The following is a 27,489-nucleotide window of genomic DNA, read 5'->3' as shown; positions in this document are numbered from 1 at the left end:
TATTTATGGTGAAACAGTGGTGGAATATCGCTGTTGCTTTCGTATGAATGACGCGGACATACCTGCGTGGCCGCGATCTAATCCTGTTTACATAAAGTAAACCTGCTCCCCAGCAGGTTTACGCTTACGGCTCTGTTGCTATGACAGCAAGTCCCGGATGGGCTTCGGGGAACCGAACGATCCAGGATCACGCGAAATCGTCAACAATCTCATCCAGCTAACTCACTTAGCGCGGTACGAAGCACAGGCCCCAGGTCTTACTGATAAAGCTATTGCTTTGTTTAAGGTAAACAGGAAGTAGGAATTTTTTTTTTTTTTTTAGACCAAGTAAACATTAGGCGTTGTGTCAGCCGGTATTGGTGTTTTGTAAGTTTTACGGTGTTTCGCTATAACTAATATAGACCTGCAGCTGTCAGTTAGCCAGTGATCAGAAAACGCTGTTTGCCCACCCGCAGCGTTTTTCCTCTCCATAGGCCGGAGACTGTAAACACTAAGGTGTTGGGTCTCCATCTACGACCTTGTTTAAGATAAGACTTCTCAAAGCATTTTGAGCTGTTATGATCCTGGGGAGAAGTTTCTCTTCCAGGGCAGCAGGATTAGATTTCACATGTATGTAAATAATATCCTTAGCTTAACTGTGTCAAGAATGAGGTCAGAATTGTGATAACAAACTTCCTGTGCATTTGGATCTGTGCCATTTCTAACTGCAGATTTGAGCTTTTATCAGTATATACCTCTACTGCTTTGATACTTTCATTCTGTTTCCTAAATCTGTTCACGTAACTCTCCATGACAGGAAACAATTGTTAGGATTATTCCCTTTGGTTAATTTTCAGGAAAAAGAAAATTGAAAAGTTCCTTGTTTTAGGAACTCAAAAAAGTGGAAATTAGACCTTGGAATGGAGGATCACTCTGACCACGGCCGGTTGGAGGACTTGTTCCACTTCTCTAAACTACAGAGCAGAACAACAACTGCAGTCCAGCTGATTTCACTGCCCTGCTTTTTATTTGTCGCAAATTAAATATTTCCAGAGAAGAAACTCTAAACTAAAACACGTGCTATAACACAGTATGTGCACAGTAGCTGTTGCACAGTGACTGAATGAAGCTAAAGACTCGACACAGCCTCCGGTCTCCTCTGCAGCGGCCCGGTCTAGTGACATCATACGAGCTGATGGAGAGCCTGCCGCTAACACTGGAGTAAAACCATAGATCACTTTGGGCAGAAAGGCTGCAGCGGTATATTGTATGGTCAGCAGTGCTAATGGGCATAAAGATGCAGTGGGTTCATCAGAGGGTCCACAGCTTAATGGAGCATAATGGACAACACTTGGTATAAAACAGCTTTATGTTGTCAGCCATTTTTAACGTTCCCATCTGAGGTCCTCAGATCATAAGTTCACTTATCAGGAATGATGGCGATTGCCGATTGACAGTTGTATTGGAAAGAACAGCCTCAGAGGAGAGCCAGTTACATGCATCTGTTAAGCACTGGGTTATATAATTAGTAGGCATCATTTATACATTAACACTGGAGAGTTTGACCTGGGTTTGTCTGAAGCTTTGTAACAGAAGGTTTACTTAAAGTCAACTCATGTTTCACTTTTTCTGTTGAGGACTGAGCTGCTTTCTGCATCGAACATCTTTTTGCACATGACCGTGATGTGCATAATCTAGTCTAATGAGACAGTTTGTATTTTTTTTGTTGTGCTTGCTGTTCTGGTTGCACTGTGAAACTGAGTATTTCCCTTTCTGTATTTCTTCAGTGTGTTGAGTCCTGAATTGTAAAAGTTTGAGCTTTGCGTGTCTAAAAAGACTTTCCTTTAGTTAAAGGGTCACGTGTTAAAAATGTTTATTGCCTGGTGTTCAGGGCAATAAACATTCTGTTTGTTGCCCTGAACACTTTGCAGAGGCAAAGCAATTGAAAACAACCGAAAAGAAAAAAGCTTGGCTTGTCCAAAGTGAGGATAATCCAAGTAAGCATTTCTGGCAAGTAACATAAGGTCAAAAGCTATGGACGGAATGCCATTGAGAAGCAGGAAGTGTGACTTAGGTGTTGCCTCCTTCCTTTTTGCCCAAAGTTGACAAAAAGAGACATCTCCTCTTAATTTCAGAGGAAAGGAGCATTACAAGTCAGGGCGGCTGAGTAAAGAGTTTGGATCAGCAGGGGATTGTTCTCCTTCAGAGAGCGAGCCGTGCCTCCTTCTTGGCCTGAGTCGAGGAGGATATGCTCCAACCTGTAAAAGGAATTGAGCTCAGAGAGGAGGACAGAGGTGAGATGGTTCCAAATATGGGCATTAAAAGTGTGCCAGTCCTGTCCCCCACAGCGCACACAAACGCACCACACGTGCAGGCCGCGCCACCTCTGAATCAGCGGGGATTCGTATCCACTCTTGACGTCATTGGACAACAAAGTGAACGTTTTTGGCCAAAGAAGTTTTTCCACAGCGCCCGAGAGTGGATGCTCAGCAAAAGATGAGTCAGCAGGCAAAGAATGCTCAGGCGTTTGACTCCATTCAGACGAAGAATAGTTTAAGAATAGTTTGATTCTAGATGTTTCTGTGTTGCTGATTCATGGAGGCGGAAAGCAGTAGCCTGCAGCATGTATGTGTGTCTGTCTGTACCTTCAGCAGCATGCTAGGACTTGTGTGTGAAGAACCAGACGTAAAAGGGTAAAAAAACAGTGAAGCAAGAAGAGCAGTAGATTGCTTTAATTGTTCCCTATAAACGCATTATCATAAACAAATGGGAAAATGAGTCTTTTAATCGTTTTAAAGGAGACTGATGGTAATAGCAGGACTTCGAAATGTAGCCGATTCCTTCCTTTAAAAGCGTAGTGCTATATTAAGTTTGTTCTGCTTTACTCTGCGTTTTTACAAACATGTCAAATAATCGTTGTTCATCCCCCAAAATTCCTTCCTGTGTCTTACAAACGCAAAGATCATCACTCTAATCCTCAGAAATGGCCTCTCGTTTTCGTTTGTGTTCCTCGTCCACCCGATAAGCTGAAGAAGCCACACCGGAGGGAAGTACTCGGACTGTGAACATCGAGCTACATATTAACATTTATGGCGCAGCTGTGTCTATCTCACGGCAGAAATTGGACTCTGCAGTTTGAAAGCTTATCTTGTAGGTTTGGGAGAGTCCCTAAGCACTTCTCACAGGATGTATCACATTAACTCAGAGGTTTGCTTCAGAGTCATGTGCGTCCAGCTGAACGTCGCTGGCAGCCGTATATATGGGCCACGAGTGACGTGAGGTCAGTGTACGCTCAAATGGATAAGGCTGAGCATCAATGGGCTTTTGTGTGGGCTCGCAGTGTCCGAGTTGGCATCGGGGGTCAAGTCGTTGTGTGTAAGCCAAAAGCTCAGACTTCAGATTGCTTGAAAGTGTTTTTGTGTGTGTGTGTCTTCTAGTGCTTCCTCAATATATGATAACGCAAGCAAATGTCCTTAATTTGGACATCTCAGGCACATCTGTACAGGCTTACATTTTGTTTGCAAGATGTGGCCAATCAGAAGTAAGCTGGCTCAAAACACAAGAGAATCATGCAAAGTTAGTCTAGAGTCCAAAACAAGAGGAAGTTAATATGAGAGTAATAGTTTTTTTTAAATCCCAGTTTTAGTAAAACTGGACTGTTTGTAATTGAGTGACTTTAAAGAAACGATACAAGTTGCCCAGTTTCAGAATCTTTGATGCAGAAGGAGCATTCACGTGCCGGCACATGATGGGTTTCCCCACGGTGCTCCTTCACCATTAACAGTTCCTCTTCTCACTTCTGTCTGCAGCTGTGTGCCCATCTGGGCCATGACTTTCCCACCGTTGCCCTTTGTAAAGCATTCAGGTGCTCTGGTGTGAAAGTGAAACTTTCACTCTTCATTTAGTGTGTGTGTATAAGTATATGTGTGTGTGTGTGTATATATATATATATATATATATATATATATTTTATATTTATTAGGGGTGCAACGATACACAAAATTCACGGTTCGGTTCGGTTCGATACTTTGGTGTCACGGTTCGATATTTTTTCGATACAAAAAAAATGTTCATGCCTTTTTAATTTGTCATTTATTAAAATTATAAATATATATTTTAACTCAAAAGTAAAGTTTTTAAATTTAACCCTAACCCTTGTGCGTGTTTTTTATTTTGACAGCGAATGCGCACCTGCGGACCACTTATGTGCAGCCCTGGTTATTTAGCTCATCATATCGCAGCCACAGAAATTCTTTTGTCCATGAAACCATAAAGCTGCACTTTCTTTTTGCCTTATAGTCTGATTTGTCATAACTTCTCCGTTTTGTGGTAAGCTTTTCTTTGGCTGTCACTTCTTCACCCTGACCTGTCTTATTTGGCTCAGCAGAACTAAAATATATATCTGTCTGTGAAGGTTCTCAGTCATCCAGGTCATCGTAGTCAAATATAAATCCTGCTGCTTTTACACACGCACTCACATAAGCTCAGCGATTCTCTGCGCGATCAACCTCTCACATGTTTAAGCTGCGGGAGATTTCACTTGTCATGTTTGCATAGTAAGCTAACGATTAATAAGACGATGTCAGAGGAATTAGTGCACAAATTATCATCACTCACAGATCAGTGCTGTCGCTCTCTATACACAGTTCGCACGATTGCAAAGTGAAAGCAAAAAAACAAGCACAAATTTAAACGCGATTTCAATATGTCACATATTGACAGTGGCTCACCGATGCCAATGACATAATTACCCAGCTACATTTCTGAAAGAATGCAAAAGCATTGACATATATTTTTCCTACAATAGCCCGACGGGCAGGGAAGAGATAGATTTTGGTACCCCGACTGAAAAAAATCGCTAGCTCCAGGACGTTGGGCTAGCGATATTGCGAGCCCTGTATCTGATTGAGGAATCACTCATCTTTGGAAAAGAGAGTTTATTACAGAGAAATGTCTCTTTCCAAAATAAAAGCTATACTATCCGCTTCTTCTGGGCTATATTCTCAGCAGCATATTAAACAGCTGTCTAAATGACTCGGCTAAAGTTAGTAGCATGCTTGTTGTTTTTGTCTTTGCACTAGGATGATGTCGGCGTAAATGTGCACTCATATTCGTTGTGTTCCCACTAGTGCTTTCAGGTTAATCTCGTTGAAATGACCTTAACGCCACAACACGGCAAATCTCCATTAACGAGCTACCGCCGATCGCCCATGCATGGGGCTAGACGGCCAACACGTTAACGAGCTAACTGCGCTAACACACTAGTTCCCACCCATGTAATTAAGCATTGCATGGCACATCCAACATACTGTTTTACTTTAGTCCATGACTCGCTTACCTTCAGGGTCATACGTCACATGAAAACCAAAATAATTCCAAACGCCAGATCTGAATGAGGGTGGGGGAGGTCCATGTTGTAAGGAGAGCTTAACTTCTGTCTCGCTAGCTTGCCCTGCGCTCTTCCTTCTGATGCTGTCTGTGTTAAGCGCTCAGTGAATCTGCGCTCGACAGTGCAGCCTAGCGGAGTAGTCGTACGCAGATTCACTGAGCGCTCAACACAGACAGCATCGTCAGAAGGAAAGTTGATAAAATAAATTACAAATTTTGTATTGTTCGATACATATGCGTACCGAACCGAAAGCACTGTATCGAATATATATAGATATATATAGATATAGATATATATAGATATAGATATATATCTATATATATATATATATATATATATATATATATATATAGATAGATATATATATATATATATATAGATATATAGATATATAGATATATATCTATATATATATATATATCTCACCACATTCTAATCATCTAATGAGATTTGCTGGCTGTAAGTGGTGCTCTTCTGTTGCAAGCATTTAAATAGCTGCTTGCTTTTACAATATCATTTGTGAAACGCATTTTGTGTTCTTCTCAAAAAGGCCACAAGGGAGAAGGAGGAAGTGGGTTGGTTAAATGCAGACTTTATTTAGTGACTTATTGTCATTCTCTGTCTGGTTTCAATGTGACGTTTTATAGTGGGCAAAAAATAAAAAAAGAAGTGATGATTCACAGTTTACTCATCTAAGGTACAGCAAAGCCACCTGAGGGTTACTAATTTGTATGCGACACCTGTTTCTCATATATATTTTTGTGTGTGGGTTGTGTGTGTGAATCACCTCCCCAAAGCTGTACAAAAAACGGTTTAAAAAATGCAGCACAAAGTTGAATGAAAATTGTTGGTTCATATCTGGTCAAGTGTTCCGTGAGATGCGATCTTGTCTTGTTTGCAGTCTGTACGCCACGGAGAAAGGCATTTATTCCTGAAGGCAAGAATAACTCAAAGATGAACATCATTAAAAAGAGATTGTTGGCTGTAGTTGTTTGGGGAGGGAAATGAGCTTTTCATATTGTGGAATTATGAACTCCTGGAGGAGATGCCTGATGAATTAGAAGGGATGGATGCAGAGACAGAAATGTGGTTCCCTACTTAGTGTCTAGACAAGACTATTTAATATATCCCCAAATCATGTACATATATAGCAAGAGATATTTCTGCAAGGATACCACCAAGTGGCATTAGCAGGCATATTTTATACCTACTGAAACAGTTGAAGGAATGACTGAGGAGCATGGTAGGAGGGTCAGGTAAAGAGGAGGAGAAGGAGGGAAGAGAAGGAGCTACTGGGCCTGACTGTACTTGTCGTTCGGAGAAAAGCTCTGAGAGCATAGCCTTATACAGATATTTCCAAGACGGCGTGTGCCCCAGCCGTGCACTGTGATTTCCTGTTAACCCCTAACTCACCAAGAAGGCCAAACCACAGAGGGGATGAGGCACTCACTCTGGCTCCAACGAGAAGCGATGACGGACTCAGCCGTGTTGCAATAAATGAGCAATTTGCATATCAGTCAGGTGATCACTTCCTGTGGTGAGGTCCATTCTTGCATTGAGGCTGTTGGCTTAAATCCTTCCCAGAGCAGCAGTCGGTGACCTATTTGTGCTTAAGAGAAAACCTCTTAAATCATCTGTACTTGGTTAGTTTGCCTACATTCAGCTTCACTAGATTGGTGGTCTTTGTTCAAGGAAGGACAGGAATAGGTTGTTTATGACCACGCCTGTTGTGGTTTTATTCTAGCACTAAAAAGCAGTCCGATCAGACCCAGCTGCGAGCCCTCTGCACTGCAGCCTGTTATACCCAGCGGGCGGGTCAGCACAGGTGGATGTGTTGGCAGCTTGACAGGTGGGGAGGGTGTGTGAAAGTCTGTCTTTATGCGCGTGTCTGCCACACATGCTTTTAGTCTCAGTGTCCGTAGTTCTATCAATAATGCAGCTGCTCACTCTCAGTCTCACTCTTGAGCCCTTGCTTTCTCTGCCATTAAATATGCATCAATTTCCCAGTCCTAAGTCTCTGTCCCCTCCCAGTTCCCATAAACTGCCCTGCAATCCCAACAGCATGCTCATTGCTGATGAGTTGACTTAGTAAAACTAAAATGTTTGTAAAATCCATTCTTTGTCAGCTGTTATTAAAATGTTATTTCTGTTATTAATTTGAGCTTTAAGCTGAAATTAAAACATGATACTGACGAGCTCAGAGTGATTGTCAGAGGTTTGCCAGCGTGTTGCCATCAGTCTGAATGAGGGGACTCGACTCCACTTGGCTCCCAGCGGTCAGCCAAGTGGCTGCCAACTTACTCCTATACAACAGGAAGGCTGCTGAGGACAAAGTAATAATTAAATGGGAATTTGTCTATACTGACACCAACAGATGTCACTGTATTTGAATTACTGTGCAAAGGTTTGGGGCAATACTTCCAAATGTTCACTTTAAAGTGCCATAACGATAATCCACAATACTGAAATCCACTGTTCCTGAAGTCACAACTATTAAAACTCACTGATGTTCTTTGTCATGCTGCACAAATTACGTATAAAGCAATAAGCGGCCTGCTTCCTGACAATACACTACATTTCTTTTTTTTCTTTTTTTTTAAGAGATGGAGGATCCGGTTAAGCGGGGAATTCGATTTAAAACATCTGTGTTTGTGCAATGTTAAAAAGTTTTTGCATGTCTGTATGTGGAGTGACGTTGTGGAACAGATTGCTGAAGTTCATTACTCACTGTCCCAGCACAACTCGGGTTTAAAATGTAGAACAAAATGATGGTTTTTGCAGGGTAGAAGGAGGAGGAAGGACTTTGATTGGGTGCTCTTGTCCGCTATCCACTCTTCACACACTGTGTGTGTATAGCTATATGTGTATGCATGTGTATGTAAACATATTATTTTAAAAAAAAAGTATCTCTTGGTGTGTTACTCGTGTTACCAAACTAAATATATGTAGACAATTATAAGGAAGGATTTATGAAGGGATAAGGCAGAAACGGGAAGTAAAAGTGATGATAAGTAGTTACTAAATAATGGAGTATTTTTTTGTTTTGTTCTTTTTCTCTTTTGAGTTGTACTATCATGTTCAAAATAATTCCCAGTGATTCCCATCCCCAGGCACTTCATGACCTATCTATGCCCCTCTAATGCACATGCTTGTTACTTAATGACTGATGTACATGCAGATATGATAGAACTGCATCTTTAGTCTCTGAAACACAAGACACTGCAAAAATGTCTTTTTAGAACTTTTAACCTGTTTGAAAATATCTGTTAGTTGTTAACTGATGTTTGCAAACCTTAGAGGAAGAAAAATATGCACAGTTGCAGTGACTGACTTGAACCCAGTATTTTAAGAAGGGGTTTCTGTTGTTATTTTTTTTTTTTCCCCAGACAGATAACACCCACACAAATGTCTACAGGACTACAGGTAGCACAGACAACAAAAAGTCACTCTGGAAAGAGTGAGCCAACATTTAATATCAGCGCAGTTATTGTAAGACATGTGCCAAATAACACAATAACAGGAAGGCATTTTGAAGTTTGACAGCAAACCTGAAGCTGCGTGGCTGTCGTGAAGTCACTTACACACACGCATGTTTAATTTACACACTGTTTGCACCAGACATCCTCCTGTTTCGGGATATTTGCAGGCCTAAAAATTCAAGTTGTTCCTGGTTGGAGTCCACAATCCCAGACACTTAATCACTCATGAAATCCTAATGCTTGGCTCCTTACTATCCTTGTTTGTTTTTTTGTTTTGTTTTTGCTGTTCTTTAGTAAATATGGACTGAATTTTTATGAAGTTGCATAACGTATAATATATAATTAGGTATATAATATATATGACCTTGTTTTGTTTTTTTTTCTTCTTCTTCCGTGTGTGCATGCATGCATCCATTGTTCAGGCTGGATGAGTCCTTATTAGGCATTGCTGGCAACAGGAAGTGGGCTGGGCTTTGGTGCTGTGTCACAGGAAGTAGCAGATTGTATCACAGGCGGGACAGATGGAGGGAGAGGTGGAAGAGATGGATTAGGGGACTATAGGGAGACCATGCAGGGAAAATAAGGAGAGGAGGGGGAGGGATCGTAAAACCTTTGTTGTTCTGCATCTGCACAACTCCTCTACTCACCATTTATCGACACTTTGGTTTCTTCTGTTTTGCTGTGCTTTAAGCTGAGACACGCATGCACATTAACATGCATATATTAAGATTTACAGTTAAATGAATGAATACAGACTTTACAGTGTTTAGTGGTATTTATTTAAATGTTACGCCATTACTCTGGTCCAATGTTATCAGCATACACAAGGAAAAAGCAAATATGTGTGTAGAGAAGGAATATTTGTTTATTCTAAGATCTCTGTTTTAAACACGTCTGCCCTACCCGAGATACCTGAGTAAACATGGTTTTGTTTTTTTGTTTGTCTGTCTGCATAAACCTATTAATACCACTGATGTCAGCGCACATGTGGCTGTTTTCTTCCAAAGTGTGATGAGGTGGAGGCTGATGGAAAGCAGGTGGAAGATTCCAGTGACTCGTCTGTTTGGCAGAGCACGGCACAACTTCCCGTCTTTGTCGGCTTCCATTGTTGCGTTTTGTTTGGGATCAAACTAATCTGTTTATCCAAGCAGTTATCAACACCATACTGCATTTTTAGGTTTTTTGTTTTGTTTTTTCTTCCCACGTGTAGGCTACTGATTTCTTTATGTCGCTTTGAAGACGTTAGACTTTGTGGATATCGTTAATGTGGAATATTCTCCGGGTTTTTCTTCTGACATTGGCGGCTTTTTCACTCATTTTCAGTTCATTCCTTGTTCTTATTTTTGTTCTTTGTTCAGTCACTTAAGACTGATCTATGAATCATTTCAGCATAGAAACACCACACTCAAAACATGAACCAGTTTTGTGTCTACAGATAACCGAGAACAAAGAACCAGTTGTAAAATATATCTTTAGGCTCTTTGTTGCTAGCATCCTGTTGCGAAAACACATAATGTGTTTATAATTCTTTAGTTTAATGTTTGAAATAAATGCCACAATAACACAAAATAGTAATTTTGCTCCAGAAAGGCCCAAAGAGTTATTCACTAAAACGTTGCTCAGCATAGTGTGCAGTATGTCATTAAAGAAATCAGAGGAAACTGAACAGGTGGAAGAAAAGGTTTTTGAAGGCTTGCCACTTCTATCTAAACAGTATCTGAAAGTCAGGTCCTTTAAGAAATAGTAGGAAATCTAGCCTTCAGTTGATTTTTAAAGAATCAACTAAAGAAGAAAAACGGGGAGGAATGGGTGGGGTATACCAAATGACCCAAAAAGTTCAAATTGCTATAGGTAGGTATGGAGGTCACGAGAGAGGTGCTAGAGCAGGGGTGGCCAACTCCAGGCCTCGAGGGCCAGTGTCCTGCAGGTTTTAGACATCACCCTGGGTCAATACACCTGAATCAAATGATTAGTTCATTACCAGGCTTCTGGAGAACTTCAAGACATGTTGAGGAGGTAATTTAGCCATTTAAATCAGCTGTGATGGATCAAGGACACATCTAAAACCTGCAGGATACCGGCTCTCGAGGCCTGGAGTTGGCCACCCCTGCACTAGAGGCAGGCTCTGCCATGGTTGGATGGTTATAAATGTAGAAAAGTATTTTCACTTCATTTCATTTTTTTTTTATCCACCATGTAGTACCATCTAGAAAACCTCTAATTAGCACAGCTTCATTTTTCAGCATGACAATGATCCCAAACACACTACCAGTGTGGTAAAAGATATGGATGTGGATAGAAAAACACACAATGTATCACTCTCAGCCATAAATTGACCTCCCCAGAACGCCGACCGCAACATTACCGAAGCAGTGTGGGATCATCTTGACAGAGAACAGAACAAAAGTCAGCCAACATCCAAACAAGACCTTTGAATGTCCTTCAAGAAGCCTGGAGGACTATTCCTGAAGACTAGTTAAATGAACAAAAGCTGCCTAAGAGATTTCAGGCTGTGCTGAAAAATAAGGGTTGACATACCAAAATTGACAAATACTGACTTCAAGATTATTAGACTTGTACAAACTTTTTTTTTTTCTGTATTTCCATTTATGTTTGTACTTATTTCCCATTTTCTAACAAAATATATAGAGTTTTTAGACAGGAATGTACACTTCAGCTTCTTTGCAAATAAAGGTTAAGACTTCAGTGAATAAAGGACATTGTCGTTCCAGTTTAGTGTGTTTTCTGACACGTTTGAAGCTCAAACAAAGCTGGTTATATTAGTGTTGTGGGTTTTTTGAAACCTAGGACACACTGAAATGTTCTTAATCTGGCCTTGTAGGTTAGTGAGTATGAGACTAGGTTTGTCTTGAAAGACTGGCCCTCGTGACTAAAAACTTTGTTCTTCGTTCATTTGTCTGCAGTTCTTCCTCAGCTTTCCTCGTTGGCCTCTCCTGTTCCTCCCGCAGTTCACGCTGAATCCCACATAAAACACACAGCCTTTATATGATATAAATTAATATTGGTTCTTCTTTGTCCTTATACAAAAAATGCAGTGTAACTGAAATTTTAGTAGTTTGCTTAATTGTCCTTGATTCTCAGCAGTAACACAAATGAATGTTTCCAAATTTTTATTTAATTTTTTTCATTTTTGCAAACATTTCAGGTTATTAATAGAACATGTTGCTAACGTAAACAAAACAAATGAAACACTGTTGCTGTGGACTGAGTTTCCTCTTAAGGCATCTAGAGTATGTTAGGTACCCAGCTGTACCTTTAGAAGAACAAGTACCTCCACATTTTCAGGATGTTGGTATCGATTTGGTACTGAAGTATCTGTTTTTGTCACATCCCTAAAAACGACAGTCTAGTGTATTTCTCCGATGACACTCTATAGTACAAACATGTTTGCAGCAGAGCTCACAAAGACCTTTTCATGCTTTTGTCGGCTGAAGTTGCCGTCGCTACTATAAAGACCTGTGGTTTAATTTTTGTGGCTGTACTTTAATTTGGCTTTGGATCGTTTTAATTCTTCCTCGTTTTTGTGGCAGCATGTAGTGGGTGTTTTTGTTCCGGCTTGGAAGAGCAGAAATCGACTCTTAGTTGCCAGATGTCTATATTACAAAGCAGGATTTCAACTTATCTAGGTAACCCGGAGTTAACCCTGAAGTTTTCTGTAGTGTGAAGGTGGATCACTTCTTACTGGGGGGCATCACCATGGTAACGCACTCTGACCCTAACCTGCTCCGGAGCAGATTATGTTCAACAGGTATGAAATCACTGTGTACATGACAGTGTGTACATAACATCACCATTCCTGCAAGACCCCAGAGACCTCTGTATACGAAATAGGAAGGTCAGAAGTCTTTGCGTTTCTCTGACTGTCAGTAGGTTAATTCTCAGATCCAGCTTTATTTTTTTTTCCTCTGTTGGCCTCAGATTAATTTACAACAGTTTCATTGTTCCATCAGCATTAATTAGAACTAATTACATTTGGAAATTTTGCTGGCTTTCCTTCTTACCCTCAAGGAGGCTAAACTTTATTCATATCTGAGCTCTTTCTAGTCTTACTGGCTAAAACTTGCATGCATTCATACAGCACTTTGAATACTGAACACTGCTTTTCCTCTGGCACACACTCACCCTGCAGCACCTGTGTTGCTTTGATTCTGTGTTGTGCGTTTTAAATTTTTCTAACATTACACTTTGCTATTCCTATGCTGCCAATACACTGTGTTCGTGATTAGCCAGATGCTGCTAGCGCCACTCCTTCCTGTGAACCCATTTGTAACTAGAACCCTGGGTTACTGAGTCAATAACCAGTTTTATTTGGCTATAAGGGTAAATGAAGTTAACAGAAAGATCCCTTTGAAATGCTGAACTTGTGGTAGTACAAGCCTGAGTACTAGTCAGACAAAAAGTAGATTATTTAGACTTTAAAGAGTCAACTAAGCAATGCTGTAAACGAATGTTGATGATTTCTTCTTTGTGCTCTGTTTTTCAGTGAATCAAGTATTTGCCAGGCTCGGGCCACTGTGATGATCTATGACGATGGCAATAAGAAGTGGCTTCCTGCGGGCACCGGACCCCAAACCTTCAGCAGGGTGCAGATCTATCACAACCCAAGCAACAATGCCTTTAGGGTAGTGGGACGCAAGATGCAGACAGATCAGCAGGTACATCTGCCAGCTTTGGGCAGGCTTAGCATAGTGTCTGGCTTTGTGAGATGTGTGTAGTGTCTGTCATGTGGCCTGTGGGCGTCTGTGTTGTTTAAAGGTGTCTGAGTAAGCAAGAGTGAGAATACTGGGTGCCCATTCATTGACATCATTGTAAATGATACCCTAAACTGTATCTGTTTGTTATATGGAGAGTATTTACTGTAAGTATAGTTTTATTAGAAGCACTTGAGAACATTTTTACATCGTCTACCACTGTGCTGTTTATGTCCCTCCCCCCCTAAACCCTCTGCCCATCCAAGAAGCCACAGGAAGGATAATAAATCACAACCAAACCTATTTTCTGTCCCCTTGTTTGGTTGCAGAGCAGTTTTAGACTCTACCTTATGTTGCAGTTATTTACACTCACTGGCCACTTTATTGGGTACACCTGGCTAGTATACAAACTCTTGCCTTCAGAACTACCATAATTATTCATGACACAGATTCAACAAAGTGCTGGAAACATTCTTCAGATTTTTTTGGTCCATGCTAACTTGTCATCACACAGTTGCTTCAGATTTGTTGGATGCACATCCATAATGGGATTCATCTGTTCCACCACATCCCAAAGGTGCTCTACAAGACGGGATGGAACCAGTCTCATGTTGTTTATGCCACTGAGACCTAAGATCGGATCAGATGACATTTTTCCAATTTTTCTGTTGTCCAATTTTAGTGAGCCTGTGTGAAATTTAGCCTCAGTTTCCTGTTCTTAGCTGACAGAGGTGGCACCTGGTGCAGTCATCTGCTCTAACCCATCTGCTTCAATGGTTCAGAGATGCTTCTCTGCATACCTTGGTTGTAATAAATGGCTCTTTAGACAGGCTTCCTATCAGTTCAAAGCACTCTGGCTCTGCTCCTCTGACCTCTGACATCTTCTTGTAGAGAACTGCCCCTCGCTGGACATTTTCTCTTTCAGACCATGCTTTGTAAACCCCATAAATGGTTGTGTGGGGAAAATCCCCATAGATCAGCTTTCTGAAATACTCAGGCCAGTCTGTGCGGCACTATCATGCCACATTTATAATCAGTTAAATCACCTTTCTTCCTCATTGTGATGCTTGGGTTGAACTTCAGCAGGTCATCTTGACCATGTGTACATGAGTTGCTGCCATGAGATTGGCTGACTAGATATTAGCATTAATGAGCAGTTGATCACGTGTACTTAGTGGCCGGTCAGTGTATGGTCTAACTAGTTTCCTCATAGTTTCTCTCTGATGTCTGTGTGTCTGAGAGAGAGAGACAGAAAGGGGGAGGGGTGGAGCAAGCAAGGCTTCTGTGGGGAGCCACTGTATTAGAAACACTATGAATTTTCATTATTTTATAAACACTGATGCAAATATGATCGCATGAACCTAGCAGACAGAAGTATTTACTTTTAGGCACAGAATGAATTAATGAAACCTGATGAAAGGTGGAGCAGGGAATCCGTTAAGTTTGCGTGTGGAGCACGATCACTGCTTCACGCCGTTTGCAGCCGTTTATCCAAACACTTGCTGCTCTTAACTACACTTATAAACAGGCCCTGGGTTACCTTATTTATCTTTAAGCATGTGTTTTAATTCCTTTCAGTGCTTTTAATCTTACAGATTTTGCTGAGCTGAGCTTTGAATCAACTGTTGTCTTAAGCAAGAGCACTTCCACCACATTCATGCTTTTGATTACTGTCAGTTTGCGAGAGGTGCACGCAAACATGCAAAGCTGCTTTTTGTGCATTGTCAGCATGCCTTTGGCATAACATGTAGGAAAGTCTTCCTTCAGTTTTGAGTGCTCAAAGCAGAGGATAATGAAGGCGTGTCTTTGTGGTTATCACCAGATTATGACTCCCCAGCTGATAAAGGTGAACCGATTCCATGTTACAAAGCAGGGCAGCCTGAGTTTGGGTGCGTCTGTTCTTGATACGCCCGTCTTAGTGTCTCTCTCTCTCCCCTTCTTTAAACATTCAGCACTCTGAAGTGTTCCCCAGAGACGTGTCTTAAAGTGGAAGATGTTTCCTGTGAGATAGTTAGCCTGTTCAGCCATTTCCTGTGACAATTTAGGACGTAGTTTGATACCCAGTAAGGACTCTATATTTGTGTCTGACGGAAACATCCAAGTGAGTTTAGGCTTGTGGTTAATGAGAGCAGCAGGAAGAAAATGAGAATTTTCTGTCTCTCCTTTTCATGTTCTCCTCTTTCTTTTTTTCTTTTTTCTTGTGCCTGTGGTGTCTTTAGAAGTGTCTTTGTGGTGTCACGCTTGTTTTATGCATCCTGGTGTGATTTAAGACGAGTTAAAAAGCACAAGTGGAACCTGCGGCATTAAGGCTTTTCATCATGCCACAGGTTTTACTTGATTCCTTTTATCCTGATTCGTGATGCAATTCTCTTTGCATCTACACACTACCTTGCTATTTTTAAACAGGAAGACTGAAGTTGTATTTGTTTATTTTTAATGATGATGATGATGTCTACAGTGGCAGATGAACTTGCTACCCTTACATTCAGTGCATGCTGCCCCCCTGTGACAGGGTCTCCTATCCTCCCCTCTCCTCTGTGGAATCCAGAGGCTGTTAAACAAATAGTGAAATGGCATGTCAGCACATTCAGGCAAACACTCAAACCCAGAACGTTTTTCCCCAGCTCCATAAGCTTCACACCACCTGGTGGTTGGAATCTGTACCAGCATACCACAAACATTTAAGCAGATACAGTCGTGTTATGCATAAGCAGGGATATTAGGTTGTGGAGATTTTAGAAGTTGTTTTGGATATATAATTTATTTTTAAACGACTTTGTAACTCCTCTGCTCTCTTTCTCCTCCTCAGGTTGTTATAAACTGTCCAATCATTAGAGGCCTCAAGTATAATCAGGCCACACCTAATTTTCACCAGTGGCGGGATGCCCGACAAGTTTGGGGACTCAACTTTGGCAGCAAGGAGGATGCTGCTTTATTTGCCAATGGCATGAGCCACGCTCTGGAGGTCCTCAACTCCATGGCAGACGCAGGTAAATTAGCATCTGTAGCTACTCCATGGACTTTGCTTATGACTCCAGCACGAATGAAAACGTCCCAAACTTACAACTTCCTGTTTTGTGGTAACTTATCAGCCAGAACATGGTAAACATTATACTAACACCACACAGAGGTTATATATGCGTTTCTTGTCAATCAGTTAGAGAAAAAAGGCATGTGATTGAGCTGATATTAACACCGCCCTGGACCGCATGAAACACCTTGCTAACAAGCTTCCTTCAAGTGATGAGTATGATTCACAGTGATGTACAACAAACAGGGTAGCTGGGTAGATATAAAAAAGTCAAATAATGTTATTTGTTTGGCCTCGTGCTGCTGTGCTGGCTACAGTTGTGCACAGAGTTGGTGTAAATGCATGAAAATTACTCACTCAGATCACATTTTGTCATTTAGACGTAGACTTTATTAATTCCACACTGGGGGAATTCACATGTTACAGCAACACTGGATTTATTTATTTATTTTTAAATAAGGAAAAAAAATGATACAAGTGTCATTTCTACTATTTACAAATGGTTGCTATATACAATAAGTATTTGTCATTGTCATATTTTTCATATGTGCATAAAGTGCAGTGGGAGTAAACCTTTATTTTTGTAGGTATCTATTGTGTGTAATGTACAGTCTGACCGCTGTTGGGATGAAGGACCTGCGATAGAGCTGCGTCCTACACTGTGGCTGTTAGAGTTAAACACACTATTTCTTAGACATCAGTCCACACGTGTCCATCCAATCCTGTTAAATAGAAAATAGTTTGAATATTTCCTCAGAAGGAATCCTGGTATTCATCGAACACATAATTAGAACTTCTGTTGTTGTTTTGTTTTGTTTTTTTAAAATGTGTTCATTTTTAACAGTTTCAGCACTTATTCATAGTCAGTGTTGTTCTTACCTCTGCTTATTTACAACAGCTGGCTATTTAAATGAATACTCTGTATATCCTGTGTCGCTGAGCCATGAAAAATACTTGATAAAATTTAGCATTGTAAATGCTTGATTAGTGGGCACCACCCATTTGAGGTCCCTGTGTGTCATATCGTGGCTGTCCACACTGTCTGCAGACTTTGTACAGTATCAACAGCACAGATATAAAAAAGTGTGTACGTCTGTAAAAGCACAGATTGGATAAACTTGAGCGTGTCAGGAGTTATTGCTTCATAGTAATCATCACAAATGTTTTCTATTTTCTGTTTTGGCAGGTTATGCTACCCTCCCCCGCCCCATGTCAAATGGGCCTTCTCCTGAAGAGCTTGAACAACAGCGGAGGTACCTTGAAGACTTTCTGCTAAATGCAGTCCGCCTTCTTCACTTTGCTAGTTGTAATCCACCGCTGGTCGCATTTTACTGCTTCTCCGCTTGCATATCTTCTGGGCTTGGTTCAGCTGATAACTCTGATTACATTTCCAGGTTTCAGCTTGGTCGTAAATGACTGTTTGTTTAATAATCAGATATTTTTTCTGATTCTTTTTTGTTTACCTCTTATGTGAGCTTACGGTACTGTGCGGCCATGTGAAGTGTATGTTTTCTAACTGATGCAAACAATCTCCTGGGTTCAGTTGCATAACAATCAATAGCAAGTCGAGCTGTTTTGGCTCTGCAGTAGTCCACTTGGCAGGGTTAGGGCACACACGCATATGCAGAGGATTTGATGGCATTAGCTTGACGCTGACGCTGTTAAAGCCTTAGTCAGCCCGTGTAGTTTAAAGGTTAAAAAGACAGTAAAGTGGATGCTGCTTACATTTTCCCGCCATGTCTCCATCAGCCTGTCCCATCAGCGAGACACTTGGACTCGCATGGACTAAGCATTAACCTTTTAATCTTATTTACACTAAAAGGTGATAAAGATCAGAGTCTAGGTGGATTTTATAATCGGCATTGCTGCTTGCCTGGCTGTCTCATTATCCAGTGGCGCGCTGAGGCTCAGGGAGCTTCTAAAACCTTAAAAGTCCAACAGAGATGCAGGTGTTTGTGGGTAATATTTGCAGCTGTAAACATCGATGATGTTCAGCAGTTGTGAAAAGAGGCAGAATAACAGACATGAATGCGATCGCCCCTCACCCTTTCCTTGGCTCGCTGCTTGACATCATGTGTGATTACGGGCATGTGTGTGGCTCTGCACTTTAGTGTGTGTACACTGTGTACAGTGTATGTGTGGTGCTCTGTAATCAGCTGTTATGAGTGGCAGATGTGTTGGGGAGAGGAGAGAGATGTAGCCAACCGAGGTAACTCGCATTGGATCATTTTGACCAGCTGTGGACTTTTTAGTGATAGACTAATTAAAAGTGAAATTCACCTCATGTCCTTTTACCAAATTCTCTAGATTTTATAAAACTGTTTGTTTGAAATGTTAGAAGTTGCCCTGAAACAGCGGCTGGTGCATAAATAATTCAGATATCTACAGGACACTTGCACATGATTCAAGGCTTTCTGAGTCTCAGACTTTAATTTAATTGTGGGCCAGTTTATGGTAATTGCTCTTGGTTTATTTTAAATGTGTTCACATACAGATGTGACAGATTTGTTTGTTTGTGCACAGGTTGGAGCAGCAGAGGTTGGAACAGCAGGACCGGGAGCGTCAGGAGAGAGAAAGACAGGAGCGGGAGCGGCAGGAAAGAGAGAGGCTGGAAAGAGAAAGACAAGCTGCTGCAGGTCAGGAAACACCTGCGCTGGTCAACATAACACCACTTGACATTAATACACTTCAGTTTTGTTCTGTTTCAGCGTTATACTCAGATAAATGTGCAGCACATGATCGCCCTGAAGGGAAAGCTGGAATTCATTCTGCGTACCAAAAACAACAGGGGATTTTAAGACTGATACAGGGTCGTGTCAGACAGAGGTTGTGACTTTTTCTTTCACTGGCTGAATTTTTGTTTTTTTGTTTTTAAACGTTGATGGAAAATCTGAAGGCTGTCCCTAATTCTGAACCGTAATAGTAAATGATTCATGCACAACACCGTCGAGAACTGTGCTCTCAACATCTGTGCCGCGTCTTTCTTGACATCAGACATCATATATTAGAATTGTCGATCAAGGTCTTGGAGTGTCTGTATCCACAAGCAGTCACAGAGGGGGTGCAGCTGCACCGGGTACAAAACCATGCTGCTGGATGCTCTCCAGATAAACCAAGTGCTTATAGGATTGGGAAGCAGATAAGATGCTGCTGGTAATTCCAGTGTCCAGCAGAGTGAAAATTCAGCATTCAAATCACAATTAAATCAGACATTAAAAGTGGTTTGTCCAACGCAGAAAAATATAAAACCACTAGACATGGAGCATCAATCAAGCTGTTTAAGTTAAATTGGAATTTTTAGATGCAGGAGCTGTTTTAGTGCTTTAGGTGCTGCCTCTATGCTCTGTTTATGCTTTTGACAGTTTTAGATAGTGAGGATCAGTCATGCCCTCTGTATCATACAGAAGCCATCTAAGCATTGTTTTGAATTTTGTTTACCTGCGTCATGCTGTCATTGGTGTGAATCTTCTCTGAATACTTTGCAAACTGATGGTCCTTCTCTGTCCAGTTCCTCCAGCCCCTCCAGCTCCTCCACTAGCCACTGGAGGCCCCGCTCCTCCACCGGCTCCTCCTCCACCCCCTGGCCCTCCTCCAGCTCCTGCCCCTCCTCCAGCAGCTGGCATCCCCCCGCCTCCGGGACCACCTCCCACAGGACCTCCCCCGGCCCCACCCCTGCCCACTTCGGGTGGCGGAAATGGCATTGGCGGTGGGGGAGGAGGGGCAGGAGGGGGCTTGGCGGCTGCCCTTGCAGGAGCTAAACTCCGCAAAGTATCCAAGGTGTGTATGTGCCAGATTTGACTGTTACTTTGCCGCTGCTGTTAAAGGCCTCGTTAGCATACAATTGACAAATCACTCAATCTGTCATGTGCTTCTCTCATTATTCTAATTGGATATTCCGCTGTTGTAATGACACAATACTAAGAGTTATTTAGAGATGTAGATCTGTGACACCACCATCCATCCTTTTGCTATTTGCTGCCCTCAGCAGGATGATGGCCCGTCTGCTCCTCCAACTCCAACTCCAGTTTCCAGAACTGAGTCCACCCGCAGCAGCAACGCATCCATTGGAGGAGGAGGAGGAGGAGGAGGGGGTTTGATGGGTGAAATGAGTGCCATCTTGGCACGCAGGTGGGTGACGCCACAGGTTTGAAGCCACATAAGGTTTTATATTAACTAGTTACAATCTTCACTTGTCTTTTGATCAATAATCATTTATTACATGCGTTATATTCAGTCAGCTCTTGCAAGTTTTTCTGCTTGATTATTAAACTTAGTATTTTTATTTTCCTTTATCAGGAGAAAAGCTGCAGACACTGGAGAGAAGCCACCTGTGAAACCACAAGATAATGTGAGGGTCGGCTTTTTGTCAAATTGTTTTTGTAATGATAATTTTATTCTTGGACTTTATTAAAGTAGCTTTGCATCCTTTATAGTTCAAATAGCCCTTATTTATGTCTTGATGTATTCTCAATCATCCAATAGAGTAAATCTCCAAAAAGTTGATTCTGTTCACCTGGACTTAGCGTTTTGTGGGAGAAACGTTTCGTCACTCATCCAAGTGACTTCTTCAGTCTCAGCTGACTGCAGGTTTCCCCAAATATTATAAACAGTGCATTTGCATAATGACTGAAACCAGCCCACTGAAGGAACAATGGGCTGGGAGGTCAGTTCCTTAATTTTAATTGTGCAAATTCTCATACGTGTCAGGAGTATCGGAGCAGTTGAGACGCATTTTTTCTAAACACCGGGTCTCTGTGGCTTTTAAACCCCAAAACACGCTGCGCCAAAAACTGGTCCACCCCAAGGATCGGGTCCCCCGACACAGAGTAACATAGTGTACGCTGTTAAGTGCCAGGAGGATTGCCAGGATTTATACATCGGGGAAACCAAACAACCTCTGGCGAAGCGGATGGCACAACACAGAAGAGCTAACTCGTCAGGCCAGGACTCTGCAGTCTGTTTACACCTACAGGCCAGTGGGCACTCTTTCAATGAGGATGTACACATCCTGGACAGGGAAGAACGCTGGTTTGAGCGCGAAGTCAAGGAGGCCATTTACGTGAAAAGGGAAAGACCATCTCTGAATCGAGGAGGGGGCCTAGGGGTACATCTTACGCCATCTTACAATGCTGTGTTTGCAGCCATTCCCCAACTCTCTGTGAATGGTACTCATGGCTATTGATCAGTGGGTTTTGGTCAGTGGTTGTTGATCAATGGTCATGAGAATTTGCAAAATTAAAATTAAGGAACTGACCTCCCAGCCCATTGTTCCTTCAGTGGGCTGGTTTCAGTCATTATGCAAATGTACTGTTTATAAGATTGGAGAAACCTGCAGTCAGCTGAGACTGAAGAAATCATTTGGATGAGTGACGAAACGTTTCTCCCACAAAAAGCTACATCCAGATGAACAGAATCAACTTTTTGGAGAACCCTTATTTATCTTACAGTGAGCCTCGACCCAGCCCCATAGTTCATTCAATATATAAAACAAGCCGTTACTACTAGCTACTGATATACTCTCCCCTGTAAGCCAGCTTTGTCCTGATTGGTTGCCCCTCGTAAATAAAACATTTAAACAGCAGGTGGGTGGGGTTACTATGGAAGCCCGTTTCCGCCACTAAAAAAAAAAAAAAAGCTAGTATCCATAACTCGAAATTTCGAGTTATTTTCTCGAAATTTCGAGTTATTATCTCGAAATTTCGAGAAATATAACTCGAAATTTCGAGTTACTTTTCTCAAAATTTCGAGTTAGCTCTGCCAATCAAAAATATACGTGAATGAGGTCGCTTTCTTGTTACCCGGAAGCATATGGCGCAGGACCGCGCACTCAAAAACGGATCCCAACAAATTAAAGTATGTTTGCTGATAGTAACACCATGTGATTCAGCTAATAACACAGGGATTTCATCATTTGTGAAGCCAGGCTGAAAACACTCAGCAATCTGTGCATTCATGACTGGATGTAATACCGGTAGCTTAGCTGTAGCATTTGTAGCTGAGGGCTTCAGCTTCCGGGTAACATGGAAATGACGTCATTCACGTAGATTACTGATTGGCAGCGCTAACTCGAAATTTCGAGTTGCTTTTCTCAAAATTTTGAGTTAATATGTCGAAATTTCGAGATAATAACTCGAAATTTCGAGAAAATAACTCGAAATTTTGAGTTATGGATCCTTTTTTTTTTTTTTTTTTTTTTTAGTGGCGGAAACGGGCTTCCATAGGTTTCTGTGCTCACGTTGGCAGGTTATTAAACATTGCCAAGAGTAGAATAAACGGTTGAAGCCTGAGTTTTCAACTCACACTTACAGATAAGATGTCATCATTTGACACCAGTATCATTGTAACATAACAATATAGACATGCCAGAAAGTAATGAGAAGCATAATCGGTTCCCTTTATGTAACACCAGACAAATGTAGAGTGTTTTTACATGTAACCAACCACTCAAGGCTGAGGATGACTCACTGTTAAGAGAAGTCTCCATGTTTTTTCTTCCCTCCTCTCCACAGGATGAGTCAGAGTCTCCAAGTCAAAGTGGTGAGAACTGAACAGTTTTGTCTGTAGCATGCCACCTACGTTCATTCTGATATACTGATATGAGTGAAGATTAACAACTCGTGTTTTCATACATTTTCTTTTTCAGACGCCGTCAGAAGACCTTGGGAGAAACCTTCTATGATCAGGTGAGCCAAGACGCAGTTATTTCCCTGCAGTAAATCTGTCACCTCCAGGTGTCCCATGTGTCGGTTCACCCTGTTCACCAGTGTGCGCACGTTTTTGTGTCCACCCCTGCGTCTTTGCACAAACGTGAGTTTTTTGTGCGTGTGTGCGAATGTCGTCCATTTTCATTTTAAGAGCGAGAGTGTGTGTGTGTGTGTCTCACTAACAGGAATAACTCCATCCCCAAGAGCATGGACTCCACTTCCTCATTGTCCCAAGTTCCCAGGTATACATGTGCCCCATTAATTCATGACCTTTAGCACCCCTTCCTTTATTCTTCCCTCTCAAATCTTCATGCTGGGGTAGCATATTTTACAGTTGATAGCACCATCTAATGGATGGGAGAATGGCGTGCACCCAAGCTACCCGTAGATGTAGCAGCTGAGTGTGCTGTCTCTGAAAACTGACTAATAAGATGGGAGCCTGGGTCTATGATTCATGCTTATTTTCAAGTCACTTCTCTCAGCTGGGGTTGGCTCTGTCCTCTCTGACATCTTTGATGGCTTTGTTTGTCTCTATGTTGTAGTTCAAGAACATACACGTAGTTTTTGTGGTAAAAGGTCCTAACAGAGCCATACACTACTCTTAAACCTGTGCTAGCTAGATCAGTTAATATCAGGCATTAATTTATAGCTCGTCAGCATCCTTCAGCTTCAGAAAGGTAGGTTAATGAGTTTACATAGGTTAACCTTCATTTCATTTCTGCATTCTTCCATTCACTGGTTCTTCATTTGCTCTATACTGTGGCAATGCATTTGATGAATATGCTGCACCTGTTTTGTGGAAAGATAAACATAAAATATTTGCATGTCTGTTTCATGTTTTGTTACAGGGCAAAGGCTGCAAGCAATAATAATGAAGCAAGTGGAGCCGATGACTCAGATTTAGAGAAAATGAAACAGGTAAATATGCTCATCGACCCAGCGATCGTCAGTTCTTGGCCAAAACAGCCACACTTGAATGTTTGGATCTGAATTTTTGTTATGTAAATGAGAAAGCTGATTTCTCTAAAGCTTCTGATACTCGTTTTGTTTTGCATGAATCTGGCTCCATCTGAATATGCTGGCTTGAGGTCACTTTTTGACAACAGTTTGACAATGGCAGTCTCAGACTGTTGAAATGAAGGTAGTTTGTAGCTTCCAGCTGTTTCCAGGAGTGTGTTGTTGAGTGTGTCACAAACAGGTTGGTGTGCGTTTATGCAGCTGGCACAACAGCAATAATATTAACTACTGACAATAATTACATTCCCAGCTTGGGACAGGAGCAGTGCGGATCTTATCACAGATGTGGTGTATATAATCATACTTCACAAGCTCCTGTTATTTCTAATCTGATGTGTGGGATGTTTGTTCCCATAGCTACACATAGGAAGTGGCCTCTTTAGTTATCAAAGCATCTATCAAAATAAAGCTGCCATGCAAAAAGACAGTCTGACCTCATGCATTATGTCACTGTTGTACTGTTAAATCTTGCAAGCAAACTGCAGGTAATGTGGATCGTCATTGTGTTTGCAGATTTCCATAAAAATAACCCATGCCTAAATGACAGAATTCAGTCCAGTTGATAAAGCCAACAATGTTATAGGTTTCATGCATGAAAAGGTCTTAATCCTGACAGAGGTTTAGAGAAACCTAAATTTTTCTGGTCAACACCAATGCATTGTGTTCTGCCACAAGTCAGAAAAATATATGTTGTATGTATATGGAGATTTCACATGTCACCTGGTTACTGCAAATAAACTTTTTTTTTTTTTCCTAAATCACAAATGTATTGCCATGGCTAACGGTTTGTCCTATTTTTCTGCAGGAGATCTTGGAGGAAGTGCGGAAAGAACTACAAAAAGTCAAAGAGGAAATTATTGGAGGTTAGATTACACTTTAAAAAAAACTTTAATTTTGCTCCAGTATCAGCTACTTTGTGTACTTACTGTGTGTTTCTCTTTGCTTTCACAGCCTTTATTCAGGAGCTTCAGAAGAGAAGCACATAGTTCTGCTGAGCGTCAGGTGTAACAGAGGGATGCGATGGGTGGAGCTGATCGAGGTCCGCTGAGGCCTTTCCTCCACGTCACCCTCTCATGTAGCCCAGGGATTTCTCTTTATCGTCTACACATTTTCTCTTCTCTCTCTCTTACACAAACACATGAGCATATGTGCTTACTGTACAACATCCATATTCACTTCATCTTAATGGTAACCCAGGGAACCTCCTCAAGTCGCCATTTGGCACTTTTTAACCATCACTTGCTTTTATTGCAGCGGTGATGTCCCCATCTGTACCATCTCTTCCCGCTCAGCCGTCCCGTCGTGCCCTTTTTGTGTCCCGTTCATCTGAATCATTTCAGAGCACTTAACTACCGCCAGAGTTGCTCTTGCAAGTTTGCCATCTCTAACCCCTCTTTGTTGCAGAACCCCTGCTGCTTGTGTCCTCTCCTTCTGCTATCAGATGCACCATTTTTCCTGGTAGAGAAGTCTTCAGTATTCAGGCACACTGTATTAGTCATATTTTTTACTGTAATAGAAAGAGGCTGGCATGCTGGGATCATTTTCTCCTTTTCTCAGTTGCCATGAAAATATTGAGACTTCTGCTAGTCTGTGTGGCAGCTGGATGTGGAGAGGGGAAAAAAATCAAACGAAACAGTGAAGCCATCTTCTTTAATACTGCAGCATATCTCAGTCAAGTGGACTTTAAGCTCCCGCCAAAGACTAAGAACTAAAGCGGCACAACGAAAGCCTTCACACTCCTGCTGCACAGAGATACTAGAGGAAGAGGAGACAAGCAAAGGGAAGTGTTCAACCAGAGTGCTGTGAAAGAGGAGTATGTTGTAGTTTTATGATGTGAGAAACTTATTCTCTTTGCATTGCACTTGTTCCAGAGGATGTGTGTGTGTGTGTGTGTGCGCGTGTGCCACACCGCCTTGATAGACTATTCCCTCTCACTTAAAATGAGACCTTATTCATTGGCCAGTGTGGCGCTCCTGCTGTCCACTGTGCTTCCGCTTGTTGTTATATTTTTTTTCTTTGTTTTGTTGTGTTTTTTCCCTTCTAGATCCGTTTTCTAATTTTGAAACATGAAAAATGGCCATGATGAGGTCAATTAATTTGGCCATGACCAACTGCCTTGAGAATAAATATATAAATATATATATATGGAAAATATATATTTGTTTTGAGGGAAATGTTAGCAAAAAAGGTGTTTCTATTTTAATTGAAATGACTGGTGAATGGGAATTTCATTATCTTTTTTTTTTTTCAATGATTTGTTTTCTAATGAAATGTTTTGTTGTTTTTTGTTTACTTTCTTTTTTCTAGAGTCTAGGCTTTTTACACTGAAATATAAAGAAAACAGCTTAGAGACACTGGATTAGAAATGCCTTTATAGTCGAATACAGTTGCTTCTTGAAACGCATCACTTTGTCTGGACTCATCTTTTCTATTGTATTTGAATTTTATGGAGTGTGGGCTCTGCTGCACACATTTTGCTATATTTAAAATCCTAAACTATTTATGCATAAAAATGTTTACTTAGAACTTGGGAAATTGTCAGTCTTCTTTTGGCTGCTCCCTTTTAGGGTTCCTCATGACAGATCATCATCCTCCATCTCGCCCTATATCTAGCATCCTCTTATGTTACCCCATCAGTCTGTATGTCCTCCATCACTACATCCACAAACCTTCTCTGTGGTCTTCCTCTTTTCCTCCTGCCTGGAAGCTCGATATTCAATATCCTTTCTCCAGTATATCCACTATCCCACTTCTCCACATGTCCAAACCATGTCAGCCTTGCATCTCTGATTTCTGTCTCCAAAGCGCTCAACCTGAGCTGTGTCTCTGATATACTGATTTGTAATTCTGCTTACTCCCAATCAAAATCTGAACATAGATCTTGGACAGTAGTAAAACAAAAATCAGCATCTGAAATATTTTCCACATAAGGGTTGTGTACTTTTTAAAATTGTGTATTTTATTTATTTTTTATTCTAATAACGTCTGAAGGGTTAAATTTTTACGTATATGCTGTCAGATTTGATAAAATAGCATTATTATTTACGGAACTGACGTACATGTCCAAAAAACTAGTTTATTTTTATACAAAATTACAATGTATGCAACTTTATCGAGTAGAAACATTTTTCATATTATTTCTTAGTTAAATTGGGGTGAACTTCTTGTCCATACGTTC

The 27,489-nt window shown here is 41.2% G+C and overlaps 1 protein-coding gene across 3 annotated transcripts in view; it reads left to right on the top strand.

Annotated features, from left to right (window-relative positions):
- vaspb (vasodilator stimulated phosphoprotein b) overlaps window positions 1–26,715 on the top strand; it is a 34,590-nt gene extending 7,875 nt beyond the window's left edge. The window contains exons 2-14 of one of the 3 annotated variants that reach the window (XM_085379416.1): window positions 13,352–13,523; window positions 16,369–16,549; window positions 17,777–17,843; window positions 19,114–19,226; window positions 20,099–20,367; window positions 20,579–20,718; window positions 20,887–20,938; window positions 23,100–23,127; window positions 23,234–23,273; window positions 23,480–23,536; window positions 24,143–24,212; window positions 25,117–25,174; window positions 25,263–26,715. In XM_085379416.1, the coding sequence (XP_085235542.1) occupies window positions 13,352–13,523; window positions 16,369–16,549; window positions 17,777–17,843; window positions 19,114–19,226; window positions 20,099–20,367; window positions 20,579–20,718; window positions 20,887–20,938; window positions 23,100–23,127; window positions 23,234–23,273; window positions 23,480–23,536; window positions 24,143–24,212; window positions 25,117–25,174; window positions 25,263–25,297 (1,282 nt within the window). In that variant the 3' untranslated portion in view covers window positions 25,298–26,715. Of the gene's footprint in view, window positions 1–13,351; window positions 13,524–16,368; window positions 16,550–17,776; window positions 17,844–19,113; window positions 19,227–20,098; window positions 20,368–20,575; window positions 20,719–20,886; window positions 20,939–23,099; window positions 23,128–23,233; window positions 23,274–23,479; window positions 23,537–24,142; window positions 24,213–25,116; window positions 25,175–25,262 lie in introns of all 3 variants that reach the window. The other 2 variants (XM_085379415.1, XM_085379417.1) reach the window with 2 other exon arrangements.
- The last annotated feature ends 774 nt before the right edge of the window (window positions 26,716–27,489 follow it).

This window comes from Rhamphochromis longiceps, linkage group LG14 (assembly GCF_057381845.1).
Source record: "Rhamphochromis longiceps isolate RC_006_pf linkage group LG14, R_longiceps_female_GT1.1, whole genome shotgun sequence".
Lineage (NCBI taxonomy): Eukaryota > Metazoa > Chordata > Actinopteri > Cichliformes > Cichlidae > Rhamphochromis > Rhamphochromis longiceps.
Note: the sequence above shows the minus strand (reverse complement) of the source record. Positions and strands in the feature narration are given on the sequence as shown.